This window comes from Acartia tonsa, chromosome 10, assembly GCF_053477335.1.
Source record: "Acartia tonsa isolate MP-2025a chromosome 10, ASM5347733v1, whole genome shotgun sequence".
Classification (NCBI taxonomy): Eukaryota; Metazoa; Arthropoda; class Copepoda; order Calanoida; family Acartiidae; genus Acartia; species Acartia tonsa.
Window position 1 is genome coordinate 11,670,749 of NC_137269.1, and position 19,434 is coordinate 11,690,182.

Here is a 19,434-nt window from a genome sequence, read left to right on the forward strand (position 1 = left end):
TAGCAACTAGGTCTAGATGTTCATATGAAATGATTAAAATTAATTTTAGTAAAAGTAATGTCTGAAGTTATGATAGGATTTGTGTCCTTTCGTCTTCTAAATCTTGTATTGTAGTTACTAAAAAGTTCTGAAGGCAGGTTTTAACCTATTTTTAAAGGCAGTGGCGAATGCAGTGATTCTTCAAGGGGAGGGAGGAAAAAAATGGAAGAGATCACTTCAAAATTCTTGAGGTTTTTTTGGGGGTATTGAGACATATAAGGTATCGTACGAATAGAATTAAATATTAGTTTACCTAACCCCCGCCCCCCCCCCCCACTAAAAAAACAAACTTTTTTTTACTAATCGGTAATCATAGTTAGTCCGTCAGACAGAAGACCAACTTAGAAAAATATGCAGATGCTTTTAAACATTCTTATATGTAGATATAAGTATATTAAATGAAATGAGCTATCCAATAACGATGTTATTTTTTCATTAACGGTTATTTAATTTTTTAGCATCATTGTATTAATCCCAATGAAAGAAGGGAATTGGTCTTCATTGATTTGAAAAGGAAGGGGAAGTACAACATGCAGACAAAAAGGGGAGGGAAATGCAACAGTTTATATATTGGTACTAGCGGGTACGCCCCTAGAGGCCTCTAGTGGCACTTTAAATGTTTTTTTAATATTTAAAATATGTCTATTGCGTTAGACGTTTATGTTTGTGTTGAACTCTCTTTCTAAAATCGAGAACGTAAAAAATTTTTATTTTTTTCAAAAATTTCACTTGGGAGGGTGGTTGTACCCTCCCCAAAAAAAGTTAAAAACCTTCCCGGGACATATGAGAATCTACCTTGTTAAGGAGAACCCGATCGGATCAGCGGTTAGCGAGATCCTTCGCTACAAACAAACAAACAGACAAACAGACAGACATCGTTCTACTTTGTATTATAGATTATTATCAGGGAAGGAGGGGATATTGTACAGTAGATTACACTGGCACCCAAAGTTTTATAAACACGTTATCATATTCGTTGGTTCAAAATTAGTTTATTAAATGTTGATTTGTTGGATCTTAACATGAAGTGTCTAAATTTTTCAAACAAGGATTTTTATCTACAGTAGGTGTATCTCTGTGTCATATGAATAGTTCCATTATGGTGTAAATTAGAAAATTATCAAAATGCATAAAAAAATTAAACGTAATATTTCTAACAAATTAAATTTTTTTCTTTTAAAACTATAAAAATTCTCATAAACAAACAAATTCCCCTAGTTTACCCTTTTATTTATTTTAGGTGGCGGGGTCCTGGGGCAGGGAGATGGAATAATACAAAGCCTAATTTAAGCCATGTGCTTCTTCATAATACCCTATACCCCCCCCCCCCCCCAGCGCCCCTATCCCCCTTTAAAAACGGAAAAAATACTACTACTGCCCAATTTCATTTCCTCATTTTTCCAAACACCCTGTTGCGCCACCTCTCCCCTCACCCCTAATTTTTAACACCACGATAAACCAACAAATCCTTACTACCCTCCCCACCCCCCTTCTGCTCCTTGCACATATATTTGGCGAATAAAAAAACTCGAAAATTCCCCATCCCGCTTAAAATACCCCCCCACTCTTAATACAACCAATTCCCCCCCCCCCCAATGAATAAGGATAAGCAGCAAGCATGTATATGTGAAGGATTTCTATAACCATTCAAATTCAATAGAAAAAAATTATTCAACCACTGAACTTCAATGGGAGAAGACGTGAAACTCGAATGACCTCTCCCAAACCAAAAGCATTGAATTTAAAAAAAGTGAAATAATGAAATTTTGTTTGTTTGTTTGTTTTAATAATGTTAAAGATTTGTATAAATCTTTTATATGTTGTGATTTACTTATCTTATATAAAATAATACTTTGTTTAAAATTTTAATTATCTTATCCATATGTATTGTTAAAAAATTGACATTGGACTGTAAATTTTACTGACATTCAAAGTGTTTGATAATACGTTCTAATTTGTTGGCTCAAAAACTTTTGGGACTTAAATTAAATATTGATTGAGTTGTATAAACAAGCAATGTCCATAAAAATTCTTTGATGTAAAGAGAGATAATATTGTTTAACCTAATTGTACTCTAAATAAATGTCCATTGTCTTATCCCTTAAATCTTGATATTTGGGAAATAGTTACTTACTAAAATTAAACTTAAATTGCATTTTTATGTTAAGAAACAAGAACAAGAAATCAACCCAAGAAAGCAGCAAAACAGTGAATATAACACAGGCAAAAAATCCTCGAAAACAAAAGCCCCTAGAAAATGCGCCTAGGTCGTGACAACTGCAAATTTTTGAATAAAAAGACTAAAATTGCACTCGTCCCGGCCTGCTTAGCTTTTCTCTACTTCAAGTGGCATCGACTCATCCTATCAAACCATTAAAAATTGTTCAGTTCTACTTTGCAAAGTTATATCTTCTACTAGAGTTGGCTCGATATAATTATCTCCCTATTGGCTAGTTTTCTATATGCATATCTATTTCTCAATAAATCTATTTTCCTCACCCGGCATTACTATCTAAAAGAAAGTAAATATTTAATAATTTAAATGATTTTTAAAAGATTTTTTTAAATTATATTTTTTTCTTTACATTACCATCACCAAAGGGTTAATGATGATGATTACAATTTTAGTTTGATATTTAAACACACAAAATGTCGCCACAATCGAATTCTTTTAAAACATAGTTTTCTTAAATTTATCATATTATAAATTTAAATTTTCTTTTTTATGATTAGAAATTAAATACATCAATATAAGGTAAATAGCAACATGAAATGAAAAAAATGAATTTATTTTTAATAAAGTAAAATAATGGGTCTTATCGTTCTGGGCAATGAGAGTTTATTATGGATTATTGGAGCACTATGAGTTTTAATCATATATTCCTTGGAAAACTTGAGCTCGTTTATAGACATTTATTTCCTATATAGATCTGACATGGATCTTGAAGCAATTAAGCAGGCCGTTTTGTACATGTTAAAAATTGGAAGATTTCATTAAATAAAAGTAATCGCAAATATACTTAGTAAATAATCGAGGCTGCTGTTCGTGATTCATTAATGTCAGGCCCCAACAACCAAGGTATAATTAAAGGAAACTATGTCTCCTTTTATGGCTAAACATTCAGTTTAATAGGTTTGGTTACTTCGAACAGACAAACATCTCATTGATTGCACGACATTTGTCTGGCAAACCTAATTGTACATGGTAATTAGTTAGCTCGCCTCTTTTATACCAAGACATTCCCTCTACGATTAATGTCATAACAGCACTAGGATTTTGGTTATGATGCAGCGATGTGCCGGGATTCGAACCTATCATCTATACATCCATCAATAACCACCTGGCACTTACATCATTGATGTTAATCGAAACACTACAACCAAGTTATCAAAAATCGTCAGTGATTTATAGCATCGTATTATAGACAGCTTTCCGCAGTTATCTAAATTCGATTTTTTGCGGTGGTGATGCGGCTGCGGTTGAGAGTAGCGGATTCTTCCTCAAAGCCGCTTTATGAATTCCTTTTTTGTAATGTAAAAATAGAATTTGAAATATCTAACTTTAAAATTTTAACTCATAAGTTTTTAGATATAAACAAACCATTTTTGATTTTTTAATCAATAATTATAAAAAATATACATATATGTTGTATTGATATATAATCTAATGCATACTTTTAGTTTAATAATTAATTTCATGAAATTCCATACAAAAAAAATGAAATATATCACTAAGTAAATGCATTGAGTTTTTTTTCGCCCAACTAATTTCAAATTCATTAATATATATTACTAGTGTTTTTTTCATTTTTTTGTGATCCTAGGAGATCAAGGTACAATATCATAAGCGAAGCCTTGCTATGATAAGGTACTAAAAATGCAAGTATATATCTGTATTTAGTGTTTATTCTTCTTTTTAAGTTGTAACACTCTACAAGTGTTAATGTTAGTTTCTCCTATCGTCTGATTTTAGAGCTTCGTGTTCAAACAATTAATATATCTAGAAAAGAAAGTTTTATTTATTTAATCTTTTAAAACCGACATCAATCCAAATGGGTAGTTGCACGAAATGCATTTAAACTGAATTTAGTGAACTGCTTTATTTCCCTGTTCAATGGTTTCAACTACATTTAAAGGGCACATATTTGAAAGAATTTAAATTTTTTACTATGTAATTTTAAAAATATCAAGACTTAAAAATCGTATTCTTGTGAAATATGCAATTTTTACCTTTGTTTTTTTTTTCTCATTTAAAACACATGACGTCTAATTTCGTGATGTCTATAATTGTTTGCTCTTTATTTCAATACAAAATTTCATATGTTTGGTGGTTTACTTGTAACTTATGCTTAAAATCATTTTTCTGAAATGCACTTCATGCAACAATCCCTTTGTTATTTTTCCAAAGATATTTGGCCAAACCCTATAAAATATATCCTAATCTAACCTAGGAGTTATGGTTTCCTAAGTTTCGTGACTCCAAGGATACTTTAGGACATTCTATAGGATTTGGCCATATAGATTAGCAAATCAAATTCCTGTAGTAGAATATTCATAATTGAATGTGATTGAGTGATCTGCATGTACCACTTAAGGGATTAGATTTCTAGGTACACTAGTAGCCGCAAGACCATAACCAAATTGGGGTTTGGCTGCCAGATCTGTCAGCTTCCAGTCTTGGGACTCAGGATCAAATGTTTCTACTGTAGTGAGAAGACCCTTACTATAGTAACATTCATACAATAAATCATTTAGCCTGATATTAAAGCAACAGAATGTCCAAGTGTAGCAAAGGATCTTGCTTACTGATGAACTTATATAGTTCTTCTTTGAAGTAAAGCTTCTAATAGACCTCCAAGGAAGTTTTATAACTATTTTGTGGGCGGATATCAATATCAAATTAAATAACCTCCCTTCCCTCCTCCTTCACTTAAGTGGCCCAATTGGGCCTTGAGGCCTCTAGGGGCTTAGCGGCTAATATTGAATACAGTTTATTAAAAAGGCCAGAATAAACTTTAAGAAATAGAGGAGATAGCTTAAATAAATAATAAGGGATTAATAAGCGTCCCTTTCGTGACAACGCCTCTTAAGGGGCGTTTTCGTCGTATTTTTACAGTAGGGTTAGGCAATTCGCCCGGCAGGGTTAGAGCCCCCCCGCATGGTCTAGAAATAGGAGAAAAGCTACTGTGAAAATTCGACGAAACGACCTTTAAGAGGCGTTGTGACAAAAGGTACTATACTCAAAAAAAGTTTATCATATGCATGTCTTTTGTAGCATGGTAGACAGTGCTACATAGCTACGTATGGATATTAGATTCTCCACCAGTAATTAACAATGAATTAAAAACGACAATTTATTTATAATAGCACATAATTATATAGGTAACATATAAATTAGACATGTAGATAAAACGGTGGTTAAAATTGTAGGTAATAATTGTTTGTAGGACTCTGGTTATGAATTAATTTACATGTAAGCAGTGTCTCTCTACGGTTGCATCAACTGTGTTGAATACTGAAACAATAAACTATTATAAGTCAGAGAAACCAATAGCCGGACAAATCTGGAAGGCTTATTGGTACAATTAAATAAGCTGGTTTAATCCTTTAAATACCTTTCATTGGCTTGACCCTTTAGGGTAAGGTTTACTCTTTTAGATGATTACTCTAATGTAACATAAGCTGTAGTTGTTATCAACGAATTATAGAGTTTAATGTATAGGTAAGTTAGGACGATTTTTTTTTAACACAAACCCATCTAGGAACCTCTTATTTGGGTTAGGGTTATCTATTCATTACATCCCTGTATGGGTAATTAGGTACTGGCTGTCTTAGGTATAGGTATAGCTTCGGGTTTATTTAGATACCTAAACTGATGAAACCCTATTCATGGAAGCTCCCCTTTACTCTATCAGTATCTATAGCTACCTTTTCTTACCTAAGAATAAGTAGAGTAAAACAGTGCACACTGCAGGGACAGCTCTGTTGGGGTGGACCAATATGAGGCTTCTTGTCTTGTCCCAGAAGTCTGATGAACAGGTCCGCCTAAGCCATACAACAGTGCATCATCAACGAATTTCTAGATAATAAAAAACTATTAATTTCATTAGATACTTTTCTTTATATGCCTGTATTTGAGAGCGCAGCTACTCAACAGATATTTAGATATTTAGTCCGCCTCTCATATAGATATATCTTAATAAAAAAAAGATTAATGCTTGGCCTCTTAAGTCTTTCCTTAGGGCGCAGCTACTCAATAAAACAAGGTCCGGCTCTCTACAGACAATTCTAGATTTTAAAAAATAATATAGTTATTTTAAGCCTTCTTTGGGGGGGCGCAGCCACTCTATAAATAGTTTTAATGAGGCCCGGCCTTCTACAAACAAATCTAGATTAGAATAGATTAATATACAGTTATTTTAAGTCTTCTTTGGGGGCGCAGCCACTCTATAAATAGTTTAAATGAGGCCCGGCCTTCTACAAACAAATCTAGATTAGAATAGATTAATATACAGTTATTTTAAGTCTTCTTTGGGGGCGCAGCCACTCTATAAATAGTTTAAATGATGCCCGGCCTTCTACAAAGAAATCTAGATTAGAATAGATTAATATACAGTTATTTTAGGCCTTCTCTGGGGGCGCAGCCACTCTATAAATAGTTTAAATAAGGAACGGCCTTCTACAAATAAATCTAGATTAGAATAGATTAATATTCAGTTATTTTAGGCCTTCTTTGGGGGCGCAGCCACTCTATAAATAGTTTAAATAAGGAACGGCCTTCTACAAACAAATCTAGATTAGAAAAACATTAATATATGGTTATTTCAAGGCTTCCTTAGGGGCGCAGCCTATTGTTAGACGTTTAAGGAGCGTAGTAACTCTATAGGGGTTTATAGCACAGCTACTCTACAGCTTGTTTAATACCGTAGCTACTCTATAAGTGAATTAAGAACGTAGGTACTGTATTAGTGAATTAAGGGGTAGCTACTCTATGAGTGAATTAAGGAGCGCAGCTACTTTATAAGTGTAAATAGATATAAATAAGATTTTTACCTCTTGTTTCAATATTCTTAGGTCTCTTACAGCGAGTCCAAACTAAATTAAATTCACTAATTAGACAGAATTGTCAATAAATCACAATACATGGATTTTTAAGCATACTGCACTTAATTTCAATGGTCCTGTTTCTTTATATTAACGGCTGGGAGAAAAAAATCTGTAGATTTGTGCCTAATTTAATCAAGCTTGACTTTAGAGAAAAAATGATTTAATTTAGAGTTTTACAACAAATTCTCTAAAAACATATATGTAATTTGCCAAAATTCATGCATATAGTAATATTTAAACTGATTATAAAAATCACTATCTCACCTTCACTCGATCGTGGTTGGTTTAAGACTGGCAAAAATTTCTCTTGTTTGGATTCTTTTCTGGTGATTAGCTTGATACTTTGATTTTTAAACTGTTCATTAAAGCTTGTAATTCTTCGTTATTTTTTAAATTTCAGTATTTTTTTTATTTGTTTGTTATTATAAAATATTATTTCTTAAGGTTAATTTTTGGGATGCTGACAACTCTTGATGGGTCTTTTCACAGACAGACCAACGGACAAAGTAAGTAAAAAAGTTCCTTTTCTATCTAAAATGAGAGTCGAAAAATTACTCAAAAAGTTCCTAACAGACCTATAGACTGAAATTCAAATTATATAGTAGCTGTGCTACTAAAAGCACCAAATAATTGTAATTGTTTCATTGTATGAATACTTGTTGTAGCCTCCAACAACAAATGTGCCTTCGCTTGTGGTAACAATTGCAGCAGACTTCCTAAAATTTATTCTTTTTATTTTTGGGGGTTAGGAGTTTTTTTTTATGGAGCGATTTATCTTAGAGGGGTGGTTGTACCCTCCTTTAAAACAATTATAAAAATTTCCTACACCATTATAGGCTTCATGAACATGAAGTCTGCCTGTCTTTGTGTAGCGAAGGATCTCGCTAACTGCTGAACTTATATGGTTCTCATTTTCATTAATGCTTCTTTTAGGTCCAGAGGGCTTATAACTATTTTAGGGGAGGTTACCTCCATCCCCACAAGATAAATTGCCCCTAGTAGAATATTTAAAGTGGAGTGTCGACTCCCTACCCCTTTACTCAGGTTCCCCTTGAGGCCACTAGAGACGTAGCCGCAAGTAGTGCATCTGAGTATATCAAAACAGATAGTTGAAAATAAAACAAGATCTTGATGGAGTGAAAAAGAGGAAAAGCAGGATTTCCATTTCTATTGATTCCTCCACTAAATTTGAATCAGAAAAGCGAAATAGATAACAGTACCTGGGGTTTGTAAAATTTCCACTGGTAAATTTCCACGTTTGTGATTTCTTATCATAATACTCGCTTGTTTTTCTTGATAAACCATCCTCTCCTCCACCAACCAAAGTTGTCATGATGCCACCAATTTGAATCACATCACAACCTGGTGATAATCTCGCCAAATTCAACTCTCCAGGTAGAATTTTGTAATTTCTGGACACAATATTAATCTCAACTGCCTTTGTTCCAGAAATGTAAAGGAAAGAAGTATCACTAAACCTTGCAGCACATCCTAAATTCCCAGTAATCCCATCTCCAATATCAATTGTTAACATTTTTCTGGCTACTTGAACATTATTGGCTAACTCGTGCATTTCAATTTGTTCAACAACAACCCCAGTTTCCTGTTCACTAAGAAGGTAAATCTTGTCCATTTTGATAGATGTATGAATATGAGCGGATATGGACGAATTCACTTTGGTGCCCGACCTTGGTCCATCAAATTTGTAGGGAATGGAAAGGCAGTTGTCAGCAGATGTCGCATAAAATTGTAATCGCCCAAAAGCAAACACCACTGTACCTCTTTGAAGGAAGCTAGCCTCAGTTTCATAGAAGTCTGGCAGCTGTCTAGTCTCTGACAGAGAATACATTTGAACTTGGTTGAATGTTGGGCTTCCTCCCATTGCAACAACCACTGTTTCTTCACAAACAAATGCTTTTGGGCGATTCCTCCAAACTCTTTTTCCATTCTCATCCATTTTGCACATATTGATCATATTGGCATTAGCAAAACCAATGTCACAAATGAGAATACATCTCTGATCTCCACTTTTCATGTGACATACCTTGCAAATAAATATGTTAGAGAAAGGCTGTGTAGTGTAATTAAAATGCAAATAACACAGTGTGGGTTTATTGAAGGGAATAAAAGTATTGCTTTTTTTAACCCACTTACTATTGACATAAATTGATCATTAACATCTTATTTTCTTTATTTGCTTAAGACATTTTATATCAGAATAAAATATTTAGCAGTTTTCCACAAATTATACCTTAAAAATATGTTGTTCTGTAGTATATGATTTTGGAAAAAATAAAAACACACTGTATGATGTCCTAGAAAGGTTTGACACTTAATCATAATCAAGACTATTTACCCATTTGCCATTAGGAACAGGATCTGGCTCCCCAGTACAAAATTTAGACATATCAGTCCAAACAGTCTTTACTTCATAAGATTCTAATAGACCATGATCATAAACTCTAAGAATTCCTGCCTGGCAATTTTGAGTAGCTTTATCATAGTCAAATACCTGGTTTATGTTTATCTACAAGTAACTATTAGAAAATATTCAAAAATCTTTGGTTTAGTCATTATATAATATATCTTATATTGTTAAATTTGATAGAAGTAGAGTAGCATCATGAAAATGTTTAAATTTTAAATTATTATAATAATTGCAAACAATTTCTAGCTTAAATTTAAAAGTTTATGTAGACTAGAAAATCATATTTGTTTTGAGGTTAATTTAATATTTATTGGGCTGTCAAAACTTTTCTACCAACAATAATCTTCATATGTTTATTGTACAGGGGAGAGAATGTCCATCCCTAAACCTAGAGTTGCCAGATATTGAGTGTCCCAATCAAACTTTATAAACATGGATCTAAGGATTGTGTTGTGTACTTATTAATACCTCTGGGGACTGTTGTTAGCGATGCAGGGCCAGACCTTTATAGAAGTATTAATATCCCAACTATTTACTTTTTGAGATAATCGACCCTTTGATTGTTCGACCTTTATATGGAAGTCTTAACTTTGATTGCTAATGGGTTGCACCTGTTTGCACAACATTCCCCCAACTCTATCTATGTCGAGCATTTAGTTTGACACAGCAACAGTAATGGATATACATAGGATATACGTGGAAATATCAACAGTTGAATATATGTCCTCAATTTTGCTTGCTTATATGGACTGCATTTATTGGTCACTTCGTTCATCCAGTAGGGAAGGGGGTGGATGAAGGGTATCATTATTTTAGCCATCTGCATGCATCACTTTAAGTGAAAATCTGGTGCAACAACAAATAATCCTCCCAAACCCCGAGCGGATGCGCTATGTGATACGTTACTTGTAGAATAACAATGAACCTGACATTCTTCAGTTGCTTCTGCCTTCATACATGCCCGGGCACATCCAAAATGTGATGCAAAGTTGCCCAAATGTGTCCATGTCCGAATATTTTGCAGAGGAAATTCTACTTTGTCATACTGAGCCACAGAGCTAACCTGACCTTCTGCTGTGCCCCTAGAATAATATCATTATATTAAAGTAATGCAATGTTTTTCTGTCTGCTGTCTGTGTGGTGCTAAAGATATTGATAACTGCTGGACCGATATGGTTCACCTTTACAGTAAAGCTTCTAGGTTCGTGGTCGACTGCCCTCTTATTTAAGTGACCCCAGAGGCCTCTAGTGGTGTAACCTCTATAATCTAATATAAGGACAACAATCACAAATAGCACCGTAATTGAATTTTTTGTCAATTTCTTTTTTATACCAAAAGTGGAACACAATCCTACTGCAAGAAACCCTTCTACCCCAATTATATTTTCAGTGATGTAAATTGATGCAAGCTTACCAATAAAATGAAATTTCAATCTGAAAATTATAAGATAAACTCCAAAAAAAACTTTAAAATCCTTTACTTTTCTAACTTTATAATTCAAAATCTTACCAACTAAGAAAAGTTAAAAGACAAGGTGTTAGTTGTAGCTTATATGCCTGCATGGTTAATACTAAAGCTAAAAAATTTTATTTATTCATTTTTAATGTTTAAACATATTTCATAAGACATTTATCCAGGGAGTGAGGGGAAATTAAGCTGTAAATTACATTGGCATCAAAAGTTTTACAACTGCTTTATCTTATTTGTTGGTTCTATTTTCAACCACAATTTTTATCTTTAGATAGGATAATCATTAGGGTGGATCGATTTTGGACATTTTTTTTCTGAGGCCAAAGCGGGGATCTGCACTCAATTTATATAGATATAATACACCTCTGGATGATTTAAAATTTATCCTAAGTCTTAAAACCGCTGACGACCAGACATTCAATTGTATAGCTATTTGTAAATGGGAGTCAAAAATTTATTGAATCAGAACTATGGCTTCATGGTGCTCCCTGGAAATGCCTTGAGGAGCTGAGTCAGGAACTTTTGTCCGTTTCAAAAAATCTCGTTCCTAGCCTGAGAAAATCTAAAAAACCTCTACAAATTGGACAATTCTCAATAAACCTTAAAATTTTTTGTTTTTTTAGTGATTTCTAAGTTTAGGAACGAGATATTTTGAAACGGACAAAAGTTCCTGATTCAGCTCCTCAAGGTCTTTCCAGGGAGCACCACGAAGCCATAATTCTGATTCAAAATTTTTTTGAATGTCGTCTTTGCATACTAATAAGTAATGAATTATATTTTTAAGTGGTCGTGTTCTAAAAGTCAATTTTTTAAAATTCTTTTTCGGTCAGAAATGTTTTTAAGGTTAATTTTATCTGTTGCATATCCCCGCTTTGTCTAATTCCGATATGAACCCACCCTAAATCATCATTGTGTACTATGTATATAAAGGGGGAGGTAGGTTGTGCCAAAATTCCGTAAAGGTGTGAGTTTTAAGGCTTAAAAACAGTAGTAGAACGATTATATTCATATTCATTATTATATTTTTATTGTTTAATCCTTTATGAATAGAACCATAGACAAATTTTTTTTTATATATTTGTATTTAGTGAATATTATCGTTCTACTTCTGTTTTTAAACCTTAAAACTCACACCTTTACGGAATTTTAGCATACCCTACCTCTCCCTTTATCATCTATTGTCTTATCCTTTAAGATCCCTGCATTGCATATATCATTTAGTTAGCAAGGACGATGGCATCCATAAAGAAACATTTTGAAACAAAAGTTTAAATAAGATTACATTACATTACTATAATTTACTTTGTATCCCTATCCATGATTCAGTATATAACGCTATGAACAGTTTTATTTTCCCATCTACTATTTAAGATAGATTGCTTTTTTTGTGATGATTCCCTTTTCCATATATCTTCTATTCTTCTTTCTTTTTTCTTCTCATGCATTTTGCCAGGAAATTCTAATGCATTTAATCAATAGTGTTGTGCAACTAACATAGCAGCAGTAGGAACCGCATATATCGTCATTATTTATGCGGTGTTAGGCTGAGTTTCGAATCGAGCACCAACCCGACAATATGTGCCACAGTCGAAGGTGCTTCTTCTTCAAGCCGCGCGGCTAACTATCCCTAGTTTTATTATAAATAGTTGACATAAGCTTTACTTCTGCAAATATTTGGAATATTTTTCAACAGTAAATTACTTACTATTAAGATAAAATTAATTGAAAAGAATTAGTCACTAAAAAGTGCATTGGTTTTAATGTTACATAATTTTTTCCTCAAATGTACATATAAATAGTAACAACTTATTATTTGAAATTACACATTTTATTTATAATTGTATTATTGTTATGCTTCAAAAAATTATTTTGTTGACAAAGCTGCTGCTGTTCTATCATTAAGGCATGATTGTTCATCCGTCACATGATGACTTTAAAATAACACTCATCTTTTACTTTACAGATCTTTTTACTTTGAATTGATATTTATGAGTCTCAGTGTTCGACTATTTAGTAGCAAAGCTACTTTACAATTCACTTTGTTTGTCAGTCAGTCTGTAACGCTATGAGGGAAAATGTAATTTTCGCAGCTGCTATTCCAGACGGCTGATTTATCTTTATTTTTAAGACCAATAAGTCCCACTAAATAATTTACTTTGTCAGGCGGTCTGTCAGTGATGCTACAAAACATAATTTTTTTTAAAATGCATGAGAAAGGTTTCGTTATTTTATCCAATAGATGTTAAAGTACAGATATGTATTACATATCTATACTATATATATTACTAGCGGCTACGCCCCTAGAGGCCTCTAGTGGCACTTTAAATGTTTATTTTTATATTTAAAATATTCTATATTCCGTTTGACGCTTATGTTTGCGATGAACTCTCATTCTAAAATCGAAAAAATTTTCTTAGGGGCGATTTCTCTTGGGAGTACCCTCCCCCAAAATAGTTATAAACCTTCCCGAGACCTATGAGAAGCTACCCTGTTAAGGAGAACCCGATCGGTTCAGCGGTTAGCGAGATCCTTCGGTTTAGACACACAGGCAAACAGACAAACATCCTGTTACTTTAGTATAAGGATGTAATCCAGATAACTACCTGGCTGAACCTTCTTAGTCAGCTAGCAAATTGCTTTCTGCTCCTTCATCAAATTATTAATATTTTCAACACTTTTGGCGGACACTATATTTTCATTATTGCAAGAAATAAAGCTGGAGTCCTTTATTTCAAACATAACACTATGGAATATTTTCAGAACTTTTTTTGATGCTTTTTCTAGGTTAGTTTGAAGAACCCCGCAGGAATAGTACACTGTAGGAATAAAATTAAAGTAAAAGAATAGAGCGGCACAAGCTATAAGTTACTCTACCAACGGGATTAAACCCTATGCCGACTCTCATTTAAGTCGTTGAGATTATAGTCAACAGCGTCAAAAATAAAAACACAGCCAAGTTGCTACAAAAGAGCAGAAAGCAATTTGTTAGCAGAAGGAAAAGATCCCTACCACTTGGGCAAGGTAGTTGTCTTGGTTATACATCTATACTTATACATTTATTAGGATAACATTAATTTTTACGTTACTATTCTTGTTTTGAAGAAGACTAATTAAAAAAATGTAAACTTACATACATATATTTATTTTAATAATCATATTTAATAGGTACAAGGAGTTCAATATTATTTACTAAAATTATATTTACATCTACAATTATATTACATTATAATAAGAAGTACTATAGTGAATAATTTAAATAATTGTTAACTTTCAAAATATTGAGAAAAAAATTTTAAAGAAAATTTAAGGTACTTTAAATACAGTCATGAGATAATTATTGATATTTTAAAATATAATCAACGACAATTCAATTAGACATGGATAATAAGAAGTACTATAGTTAATAATTTAAATAATTGTTAACTTTCAAAATATTGAGAAAAAAATTTTAAAGAAAATTTAAGGTACTTTAGATACAGTCATGAGATAATTATTGGTATTTTAAAATATATTCAACGGCAATTCAATTAGACATGGGATTCAATATTGTTGAGTGATAACTGCTTACCAATGATCTTCATACTGCCCTAAAATAAAACTTGATTATCTATTTTTAAAAGCAATAGGATGTATTGAATGAGTAAAACTATTTTTCCAAGTGTAACACCCCCTTCCAAGAGAAATCCCCCATAGAAAAAGATTACACTCTCAATTTTTTTTCATTTTAACTTTTAAAACTAGAATTGAAACTGGGAGGGGGGGGGGGGATTCGACTAACACCCCCGCCTTCTTCACCTACCGAATAGAATTTAAAATATCTAGTCCATTATTGATGCAAATCCAAATTAAACAGTTAATTAAGAAACTAACAAAATTTGGTGCTTTCCCTCAAAGTGCATATCAAGTACGAAAACCTAACCCCCCTCATTTTATTTTTGTAATGAATAGAAAATAAGGAGGTAGTTTATTTTTAATGTGCTTTTTCACTGCGGGGGGGGGGGGGCTAGCCCTACAAGGTCTATACCTCGTACGAGACCAATAATGAAAAATTATTCTCCACCAATTTATTTTCAATTTATTTTAAAATAATGAGGTGGAGGTTCTGAGCTTGACTGGTTGCTTTGAAGGAGATCATCTAACCTTTACATAACTATCATCATTGTTGTTGTTGTTGTTATTGTAAGGATCAACTTCATCACTTTCAGAACCAGAATCAGTATAATTCTAAATAAAAGACATGTATTGTTTCCATATTGTTACTTTTATACAAAGATATCTGTAATACATTATACAAAGTAGCTTTATATCTGTCCATCCGTCCGTCTGAAGCTTAAGATCTCGTTGATCACTGAACCAATTTAGATTTAAAAGAAAAAGTAAAAAAAAAAATTGTGATGGGGGGAATTTTTAGGGGCGATCTTTTTTGGAGGGTGGTGGTACACTCACCCAGAATAGTTATAAACCTTCCCGGGACCTATGAGAAGCTACCCTAATAAGGAGAACCAGATCGGTTCAGCGGTTAGCGAGATTCTTCGTTACAAACAGACAGACATCGTTCTACTTGTATTAGAGATAATGCGAAATTGGGAAGAAAATGTGGTGGAACTGCCGCTCTCGTAGAGAAAAATCCGTTTTTGCCTTTCCTCAACAAAGCAGACAATTTAGAATCACCGGAAAGACAAAGTTATTTTTAAAAAAAATTACCTTATATTTTCATTTGATTTGATATGGCAGTTGCTTTACAGAGTCACAATATGGAACTGTGAAGAAATGACTTCGGAACCACCGCTCCCGCCAAGAACCGCCGTTTCCTGCCCTAATTTTTTTGCCTTTTCTCGCCAAATTCAATATATAAAGAACGACAGGAAAGTGGAAGGCTGCTAATGTAGGAAAAGAGAAGTGTGGTTTTACTAAAAGTATGATGCCATTTAATATATTTACACTTGACACTTAAATTTTTTAAATATGGACATATTTGAAATATTACAGAAAATATAAGGGATTTCTTTATAAAGTTTATCTAAGGTGATTGAAAATTGTCTAAAGGTAGTAAAAATTTTGGCGGTAAACGGCGGGAGCGGCGGTTCCATCGCCGTTTCTTCACAGTTCTTAATTGTACCTCTTTAAAGCAACTGCCATGTGAAATCTAATAGCTATAATTCTTTATTTAGGTCAGTTTCTTTGACTTTTAGTAATGGTTTCAAAAAGTGTCACTCCGCCCACTCCCTTTGTAATTAAACGTGTCTCGTTGACCCTCCCCCTTTTTAAAAAAAAAACTACCTGACTAGAAGCAAATTCATTTGTAATATCATCCTCCTGCTGATGGTATTCTGAGCTTGTTACTCCTGTAGCACAAGATTCATTCACAGTTGTCTCTACAGTCTCATCAACAGAACGCTTTGCTGCATCATTTTCTACTATAGTATCGTTATCTGATGTTCTTCGTCTTTTCCATGATGCCAAAACCTCCGATTGAAGGGTGCTTTTGTTGCTACTCCCATCTAAATATGTGTTACCTAAAAAAATTCATTTTATTGAAATATATTTAAGACATTTAAGAGGTTGGAACCAGATTTTTAAAAGGAGCTTCATAATCTACAATAAATTTTACACCAGAAAATGATCATCTACGATAATTTGGCAAAACACTAGATAAACTCTCATCCTCCTTATTTTCAATTTATTTGAAAATAAGGGGGGATGATTTTTTTGTTCTCGACAATGCACTTTGGGAGAAACTGTACAAGATAGGAATAACATTTAATATAAAAAGCAGAACATCTATTTAAAATATTTTATAATAAACTTTACTTACTTAAAATAGGGGTGTAGGAAGGAGTTAGATAATTAAAATTATTGACATTACTTTTTATCTCTTTTATTACTTCTGAGTTTATGCTCAATCTGAAATAATAGAAAAAATTGAATAAATAAATATATAAAAAACTTGCATGAGAAAGGAACATTTATGAGCTCGAGACCATTTTAAATCAATGCAATGGAGAAAACTATTTAATAGTTTAAAAAAAAATCATGTTAAAGTTTAAAGCAACGACCAACAAAGCTTATAAAAATAATTTATATATTTTTTAGGAGACTATACACAAATGAGAGCAATTAATTTTTACACCGTACAGTAATGATACATAGCTTTTGAGCCTTTAACACAAAAACTTAAACAAAAAATATATTAACAAGGATGACAAAATCCATAAAAGCGAAGCTCTGATATGGAAGGACAAACGAACATTAACACTTGTAGATTGTCAGAACTGAATTAACAGAATATTATTGCATCAGTACAAACAATATTTTAAGAAAATTTGTTGCAAAACTGCATAAATCGATGTTACTGTTTAAGGACATACTTACATTTTTGGGACTTATAATCTTATTTATAGAGATGTTTCGCTTAATAATTGTACCTTGTTGTAATATGAATCAGTTTTCAAAAAATCAGAAGAATCGGATAATTTTAACATACAAAAATTTGTTGTCAAAAAAGTTAAAATCGACATGTTTAAAATGGACGTACGGACATTCTGGTATTGTTTATAGAGTTGCTACGCTTTCTAAATTGTACCTAACTACTATAGGAATCATCATGCTAAGTTTGGAATCGATAAGACAATTCTAACCTGTTTAAATTAACGAAAAGAGCTAACTCTCTGTGACGGACGTACGGACGGACCGACCCTAATTATAGAAAAGTTTAGCTTTTAATATTAGAAAATTAACAAAAAAATTAATGAAGCACATGAGATGAATAAATTACAGTGTACCAGTATTAACCACCCAGCCCATATGATAATAATACATTACAGTGTAACTTTTGTTTTCTAAATGAAGAAGAAATAAAGTAGCTATAATAAGTAAACTGACTTACTGGCTGTCTCCAAGGCTGCTCACGGAACTGTTAAGGCTAGCAGTGTCTAAAATTAATAGGGGACAGGTAGACATTTTCTATAACTAAAGAGAGGGGTAGGTTTCTGGTAGAATCCGTAAAAGTGTGTGTTTTAAGGCTTAAAAATAGTAGTAGAACGATAATATTCACTAAATATGTGTATTTCTTATTTAAGGGGCGTCGTGGCTCAGTGGTAACACACTGTGCTACGGTGGTGAGAGTTTGAGTTCAATTCTCCATGTGTTGACTCCAATTTCTCTTCGCAATAATAATCACACAATTTCCCCTGGTTGTGTAAGAAGGGGATTATTGAGTAAGTTTGGATACTCAATATTCACGTACATAATATCAGTACTTCCCTTATCCCAAGCTCCTCTGCGGAGAGCGTCATTCATTACGGTGACTTGATATGGGACACTTGCCATACTCGGCGAGGGTGAGGTAATAATGAGTAGCTCTCATGAGATAGCGGGTCAAGTCATAATGTGCTTGATGTGGAGCTTGATAGCCCCAGTGGCTATACAATAGTGTCTCAAGCTACTCCATGAATACTTAGGTCCAAACCCTAAGAAACTATGGCTAATCAATCAATCAATTTCTTATTGAAAAGAACTATAGACAAAAATTTTTATTTTAAAGTTAACATAAATTTTTATCGTTCTACTACTGTTTTTAACTTATAACACATAACCTTTACGGATTCTACCAGAAACCTACACCTCTCTTTGTAAATTGACATACAACTTTCTTTGAGAACCAACATTTCTTAAAAAGGGAGAGGTCATTTTCTAGTAAATCCCGTAAAGGTGTGTGTTATAAGGCCTAAAAATAGTAGTAGAACGATAAGGTGCTCTATATATTTGTATTTCCTATTGAATAGAACAATAGGGAAGAAATTTTTTTTTTTTTTTTTGATAACCGTACCTGGAATATCTGAAATTTCTATCAAATGCTTTGTTTGGCTCAAACTGACACAAATAAAAAAAAAATATAATTATAATAAATCAACCTGTAAAGAATGACTTCTTCCTTTGTTTAATGGTATAGATTGTTCTTAACCTTTACCTTGTACCTATAGAAAACATTATTATTATAATTATATTTTTTTTAAATTTTTGTCAGTTTGAGCCAAACAAAGCGTTTGATAGAAATTTCGTATTTTTTTTAGATAATCCAGGTACGGTTATCAAAAAAAAAAAAAAAAATTTCCCTATTGTTCTATTCAATAGGGAATACATATATCTAGAGCACCTTATCGTTCTACTACTATTTTTAGGCCTTATAACACACACCTTTACGGGATTTACTAGAAAATGACCTCTCCCTTTGTCTTATTAATAGTATCATTGAATTTATGGGTGTTTAATAAAGTCATGAATCATTTTGTTTTATAGTCCATATTAAGCCAGACATAAGGAGTGATGAATGCTAACCTAACCTTGGTAGATTTGTTAATTTTATCCACATATTTATGATTATAGACCC

At 32.8% G+C, this 19,434-nt stretch overlaps 2 protein-coding genes and 1 long non-coding RNA gene across 7 annotated transcripts in view; all 3 read right to left on the bottom strand.

The window, feature by feature from the left end:
* Positions 1 to 4,559: 4,559 nt before the first annotated feature.
* Positions 4,560 to 11,141, bottom strand: LOC145330522 (uncharacterized). Its single transcript, XM_080175149.1, has 6 exons — positions 11,085 to 11,141; positions 10,500 to 10,656; positions 9,503 to 9,658; positions 8,367 to 9,190; positions 7,803 to 7,862; positions 4,560 to 4,762 (listed from the first exon to the last, which is right to left on the bottom strand). Exons 1-6 carry the CDS (start codon positions 11,135 to 11,137, stop codon positions 4,630 to 4,632), a joined length of 1,383 nt encoding a protein of 460 aa, XP_080031275.1. The 5' UTR covers positions 11,138 to 11,141; the 3' UTR covers positions 4,560 to 4,629.
* Positions 5,380 to 7,520, bottom strand: LOC145329391 (uncharacterized). The gene is made up of 4 exons (XR_013882887.1): positions 7,411 to 7,520; positions 7,093 to 7,134; positions 5,978 to 6,118; positions 5,380 to 5,554 (listed from the first exon to the last, which is right to left on the bottom strand). It is a non-coding gene; the product is annotated as an uncharacterized LOC145329391 (long non-coding RNA).
* Positions 11,142 to 14,445: 3,304 nt separating the features above from the next.
* Positions 14,446 to 19,434, bottom strand: part of LOC145329399 (ammonium transporter 2-like) — a 39,329-nt gene continuing 34,340 nt past the window's right edge. For 4 of the 5 annotated variants that reach the window (XM_080173498.1, XM_080173496.1, XM_080173500.1 and 1 more), the window contains 5 exons: positions 17,932 to 17,977; positions 16,861 to 16,949; positions 16,326 to 16,561; positions 15,186 to 15,269; positions 14,446 to 14,632 (listed from right to left, as the gene is read on the bottom strand). In XM_080173498.1, the coding sequence (XP_080029624.1) occupies positions 14,573 to 14,632; positions 15,186 to 15,269; positions 16,326 to 16,561; positions 16,861 to 16,949; positions 17,932 to 17,977 (515 nt within the window). In that variant the 3' untranslated portion in view covers positions 14,446 to 14,572. The remainder of the gene's footprint in view (positions 14,633 to 15,185; positions 15,270 to 16,325; positions 16,562 to 16,860; positions 16,950 to 17,931; positions 17,978 to 19,434) is intronic. The other variant, XM_080173497.1, reaches the window with a different exon arrangement.

Excerpts from the sequence above, each read along its gene's own strand:
- LOC145330522 (XM_080175149.1), bottom strand. The coding sequence starts at position 11,137 with ATGCAGGCATATAAGCTACAACTAACACCTTGTCTTTTAACTTTTCTT. Across the intron at positions 7,863-8,366 it reads GGAAATTTTACAAACCCCAG|GAAGTCTGCTGCAATTGTTA; the intron begins GTACTGTTATCT and ends AATAAATTTTAG. Across the intron at positions 4,763-7,802 it reads GTTGTTGGAGGCTACAACAA|TAAGGGTCTTCTCACTACAG; the intron begins GTATTCATACAA and ends ATGTTACTATAG.